Below are 6,000 nucleotides of genomic sequence, written 5' to 3'. Positions count from 1 at the left end.
TAGCCCTAGACATGATGTTAACAAAAAAAAGGCCTCTATGTCATAAAAGCTCATCACTATTGTACTTTCATTCCCAATTATATGGTTCCTGATGGCACCACTGCAAAGAATTTACAGGGATTAACTACTCTTCCAATAACTCAGCTCATTTTATTTTATTTATTCAGGAATACATTTATTTAGGAATAAAAGATTCTTTTTCTAATCTTATGTATGGAATGATGGTTTGGAAAGTGGAAAAGGGAAATGACATTAGTCCTGGACATTATGAATACATGTGAAAAATATAAACAAAATGTACTTTTTTTCTATCAAAGGGTTGAATAAAACAAACCACTAAAAATTGTAAATTGCAGAATTGTGAATTCCTCCAGGGTCAGTACTTCACGAAATTAAAATATATGCTCAAGTTCATTTCTTCCTAGAAACTGCACTATTATTGTGCCAATGATACTGAGCTCTGACCACTCACAATAAGGCACAGGATCCTTTGCAGTAGGAGTAAAAACCTATTGGGACCCCTACTGGGTAGGCTTCCATGCTTGATTTAGCATGGCCTTCTGCAGAAATAAAACTTTTGACTTTGCAAAATATATTGGATTGTGTGGTCATTTTCTTGAGACTCCAGATGCATTTTCAGCCCTTCTCCTCCTGCTTCCTCACACACACCTTTTTACAGCCTTCCAGCATAAAGACACTATTCCATGGGAATACTGACAAATAGTTTTTGCTCCTATGTCCCTATGCAAGGGACTCGGATGTCTGCTAGTTCTAGTGGTTATAGATGGAAGCATTTCCCACTGAAACAGAAAGGGCATCAAAGGTAGCTATTGTCTTCATAGAACACACTTTTTCTCACTTTGGGCTCCCCTAGTTCCTTCAATCTGATAATGTCCTTGCTTTCATTTCCAATATCACTCAGAGCATAAGTGTAGCTCTCAAAATTAAGTATTATCTCCATGCAGCCTATAAGAAATGTACCTCATATTTGTATCCAAAATAAACTCATTTCCTTAGATGTGAGGACTGTGTTTTGCATCAACCATTTTTGGTGTCCAATGAGGAGCTCCAAGGACAACCTACTTTAACTGGAGTTGTTACTTGAATTAGCACCATGGACAGGACCCCCATCTGCCCCTTGTGGCCAAACATCTGGCATTGCCTTCCCAATTGGTTATTGAGAGTTCTTAAGGGTTCAGACCTCCCTTGAACAGTTGGAACAGTATTTTGATCTAAAATAAATTTGCTCAGCCTGTAGATATATAAATCATCCATGTACTGAGGGAGGTTACTCCCAGGGAGAAGTTTATCAAGGAACACATAGTTTAGTTTCATTTTGTTGCTGCAATAAAACCTGACCAAAAGCAAACAGAGATTGTTTGTCTTATACTTCTAAGTCACAGTCCATCATCAAGGGAAGTTAGGGCATGAAGTCAAGCCAGGAATTCAAGGTTCAAACTTGGAGGCAAGTACCATGGAGGAACATGGAATGATGCTTGCTGGCTCACTCTGATATCTTTCTTATACAACTCAGACCCATTTGCTCAGGGATGGTGCCACTCACAGAAGTCTGGGACCACCTGTACTAATTTATAAGATAACCCCTCACAGACATGTCCACAGGACAATCTGATCTAGGCAGTTCCTTAATGGAAGCTTTCCTCTCTGATTACTCCAGGTTGGGTCAAGTTGACAAAGTTAACTAAGATAAGTATTTATCTAGGGCATATCCAAAAAGGTGGGGGCTATTACAAAAGCCCTAGCATAACACAATCCAGGAAAGCTGTTGAATAAACCAGATGGATGCAAATAGAAATTGAGAATCCAAGTGGGTAGAAATCTAAAAGAAAACATCCTTAATGTCTAATGTGAACAAAGAAGTGTCAGAGGGTATCTGCCCCAAAAAAGTGCAGGATTGGAAAACATAGGGTGGATTAGAACCTTAGACCCTGAGCTCTTTTATAGGATCCATCTGCCTTTTAAAAAATTGTTATGGAAGGGGTGTTGTACAAAGAGCTACATGGACTCAGTAGCTCAGTAACCAGGAGTTAATCAATGAGCAGCAGTAAACCTTCTAATGCCTTGGGACTTTAAGAGTATGGAGACTTCAGGGAAACTGATTAACGTCCTTAAGAGTAATTGTGACTGAAATGGCTGTTAATGAGTGCTCAGGAATAGAGGTATCCTAAAATGTAGGAGGAGTATTTTTGGATGCTGTAGCGGTCTGTACCAGAGACTATGGGGACAGTGTTGTCTGAGGCCCCAGTCAACTCTAGGCCATTACAGGATAGAGCATTGCAGGACAAGGATTAATAAGAATCATTGGATTATCAAAGAGACTTAAATGGGCCTGAAATTTAGACATGATATCCCTACCTAGGAGAGGAATGGGCAGCTATGCAGGCCCAGAAATGAATTAGTGAATGGATATTTGTTTATCATACATGAAGTTTTATAGTTACTCATAAAGCTTTCATGGTTTGGGAACAAAATAAAGTCATAATCCAAGGCATCTTTCAATGCACTAATGTGAACATTAGGTAGTTGACCTTACATCAAAGTTGAGAAATCTCTGCTATAGATTTCATATGTAATCTGCTGATATTCTTAGCTTTTGAGTTAGTGGTACCTAGTGGCCTTTCAATATGACTCAAAAGGTTTAGAATGATAGTCTTGAGGACTGTTAGGTCAGACAAAGGACATGATTGCTTATTAAAGGAAATATAGACATCTTCAGACCATTGAGTCTTGCAATACACTGGGGAGAGTCCTTCCACTGATCTGTCAACTTGAACACATTAGGAAAACTTCATATGGCAGAAATGCTATTATTATGACATGGCAAATAAGTCAGCTTTTGTTTTTAGCTTTGGAACCAGATGGCAATTTGAGTGATTAATGTGCTCTGACACTCATTTTTATATATACTAGTTTATTCATCATTTCCTTCACTGACATAAATTAAAACCCAAATTTCATAAGACAAATTGATAAGTTGGTAAGTTTCTTTTTATTTTAATGAAAGTCCACAATCCAACCAATGAAGTAATGAAAGAAACAAGACAGAAAAGATAATAGAAGGAGCCATTTGGCCATTTTCTGTCACAGGCCACTTGAGCATTGTTGAGTCCTTGGAAAATTTAGGTAGACATCTCAAAAATCCTTGCTATAACCACAGGGAATTTTGGATTTTTTAAGGTGAAGTAAATTCATTTTCAGATATCAGGAAAGACTTGGGTGCTTAAGGGAAATGTGTAAGAAATGAAAATCATACCACTGAACAAAAACAGGATGGCTGCTAGAAATGCCACTCCCATGGCAACCCCAACTTTCTGAATATGTGGGTAAAAGGGCATATGGAAAGATGGTGGAAATGCAATCCCCTCTTTGTTCATGATGGAGAAATAATTGCACAAGACAGCAAGGAAGACAAAGCTACTTGCAATGATGTTCAGAACCGCTGAAAGGACGAAGGCATTGTAGGTGACATTCAGTTCTTGTCTTCCTGTGTATACATTTCTAAGAGCAAAAATGGTGGCCACTTTTCCAACCAGCCAGAAAATGCTGGTGATCAGCATCAGGTGTTGAGAAACACGAATATCCAAAGGGATAAAGGTGTCATAGTAGCTGTATTGGTGACACATTCTAATATTGCTGAAGTTGTTATGGTGGTAGACACAGGCTCTCCACACTCCCACAAAGGCCACACTAGAGTAAGACATCATGGGTTCCTTCAAGTACCACAATCGCCACTGTGGGAGGCCCATGGAGGTGATGCAAAGAATCCATGCTATGGTGGACAAAGCAAAACCTCCTACCTGGTATTTGGAACCTTTGTTAAATTTCATCATGATGACAGTGAACACTGGACAACTGCAAAGAAATACAAGACAACATAAGGACAGGGTCCTCAAACCAGGGACACTGTCTGTTAGGAATGATTACTGTGGCTTGACAATGACTTCTAACAGTTCCATTCTAACTCAGATACGCAATGAGGTTTGGATACAGATATTCAGCCACAAAGATGATGACCAATTTGTAATATTGGGGTAGTGTCAAGTCCAGCATAACCTATGTATCAAGTTCCAGGCCAGCCAGAGTTTCATAGTGAGACTCTGTACCAAAAAAACTAATATAGAAAAGTCAATAAATAGCTGGGCAGTGGTGGTGCATGCCTTTAATCCCACCACTTGGGATCTCTGTGAGTTTGAGCCCAACCTGGTTTACAAAATGAGTTCCAGGACAGCTAGAACTGTTACACAGAGAAACCCTGTCTCAAAAAAATTTTTTAAAAAGTCAATAAATGATGAATAAACCATTAATTAATTGAGAAAAGTAATAGATAATTAATTGATTCTAGTAAACACATACAGTTTACTGCTCAGTGTACATTACCTTGAAGCAAACCAATTCACTGGGGTATTTGTCACATGTCAAAAGAGAGGACAATTTGGAACCTAAGGAAATGTTTACCAGGAAGCAAATCTAAAATGCATAGAGACCAGTAAGCATGTTTTTGTGCTTTTGCACTGTCATAGTTTTGAATATTTGTTATTTAGATATTTCATTGTTTTTCTTTCTTTTTTCCTTTTTTAAAGTTTAATTTAATTTAATTTAATTTTTGAGACAGAGTCTCACCATGTGTAAGGATTTTCTTCAGCTCATTATATGGCTCAGGTTGGTTTCATACTCAAGGAAATTCAGGTGTCTCTTGTAGCTAGAGTTTTCCCTCCTGGCCCACGGTCAGGGCAAATCTCTCTCACCTGCCAGTCCCACAGCCGCTTAGACCCAACCAAGTAAACACAGAGACTTATATTGGTTACAAACTGTATGACCGTACCAGGCTTCTTGCTAACTGTTCTTACAGCTTAAATTAATCCATTTCTATAAATCTATACCTTGCCACATGGCTCATGGCTTACCGGCATCTTCACATGCTGTTTGTCATCATGGTGGCTGGCAGTGTCTCTCTGACTCAGCCTTCCACTTCCCAGCTTTATTCTCCTCCTTGTCCCGCCTATACTTCCTGCCTGGCCACTGGCCAATCAGTGATTTATTTATTGACCAATCAGCAACACACTTGACATACAGACCATCCCACAGCAGTCTCTGATTCCTGAATACTTGGATTATAGGCGTGTGCCACCATGCCTGGCTTTCCTTAGGTTTTCTATTATTGTTTTATGGCTGTTGTTTGTTGTTGTTGTTGTTGTTGTTGTTGTTGTTGTTGTTGTTGTTTGAAGTGATGTTATTAGAACTCAGGGACTTTCATGTGCTAGATAAATGGTTGCCATCAACATCCCCCAAAGTGTGCTTTCAAGGGATTGATTTTCAGGTACTATCTATAATCATGTCCTTAGTGCCACAGAAAGAAAATGTGAGAAATGAACTGTTAGATGGAATCCAAGAGAAATCAGTTTCCTGAAGCCAACTGTCTTCTACATGAGTAGAATGTAACTCCTGGAAACAAATTTTTGAAGGCATCTCTATTTTTATTGCCTAAGAAGCAATATTTGGGGGCTGGAGAAATGTCTCAGTAGTTAAGAGCACTTACTACTCTTGCAAAGGACCTGGGTTCAGTTCTCAGCATCCGCATGGTAGTTCAAAACTGTCTGTAACTCCAGTTCCAGGGGATCTGATGCCTCTTTTGACCTCCTTGGGCTCCTGGGCACACACACACATGCACACACACACACACACACAAACACACACACACACACACACACACACACACACACACACACACACACACCACAAAATTAAAATAAATAAGTCTTAAAATATTTTAAAAGAAGCATTTAGAGGTGGCACTCACTCATTGTTTGGTGCATAGCTTTCATTTCTCTCTTGACTCCTCTGCGCCATCTACCAAAGACCATATCAGCTTCAGCCAATGTGGGAAGATGTATCAATGTGTGTTTCAGTGGATCAGATGGTGGAGAGATGAAGCCAAATAATGGTGGTGCAGTGGTGAAAAATACTCTCGAAGGATACTTC

General features: G+C 39.3%; 1 protein-coding gene across 1 annotated transcript; it reads right to left on the bottom strand.

Annotated features, from left to right (window-relative positions):
* Positions 1–3,022: 3,022 nt before the first annotated feature.
* On the bottom strand, positions 3,023–4,077 carry LOC128125487 (claudin-34-like). Its single transcript, XM_052762978.1, has one exon. The coding sequence runs from the start codon at positions 3,849–3,851 to the stop codon at positions 3,216–3,218; it is 636 nt and encodes a 211-aa protein (XP_052618938.1). The 5' UTR covers positions 3,852–4,077; the 3' UTR covers positions 3,023–3,215.
* Positions 4,078–6,000: the final 1,923 nt, after the last annotated feature.

Source organism: Peromyscus californicus, unplaced genomic scaffold (assembly GCF_007827085.1).
Source record: "Peromyscus californicus insignis strain IS unplaced genomic scaffold, ASM782708v3 Scaffold_10__1_contigs__length_136768540, whole genome shotgun sequence".
In the NCBI taxonomy this organism is placed as follows: Eukaryota; Metazoa; Chordata; class Mammalia; order Rodentia; family Cricetidae; genus Peromyscus; species Peromyscus californicus.
Note: the sequence above shows the minus strand (reverse complement) of the source record. Positions and strands in the feature narration are given on the sequence as shown.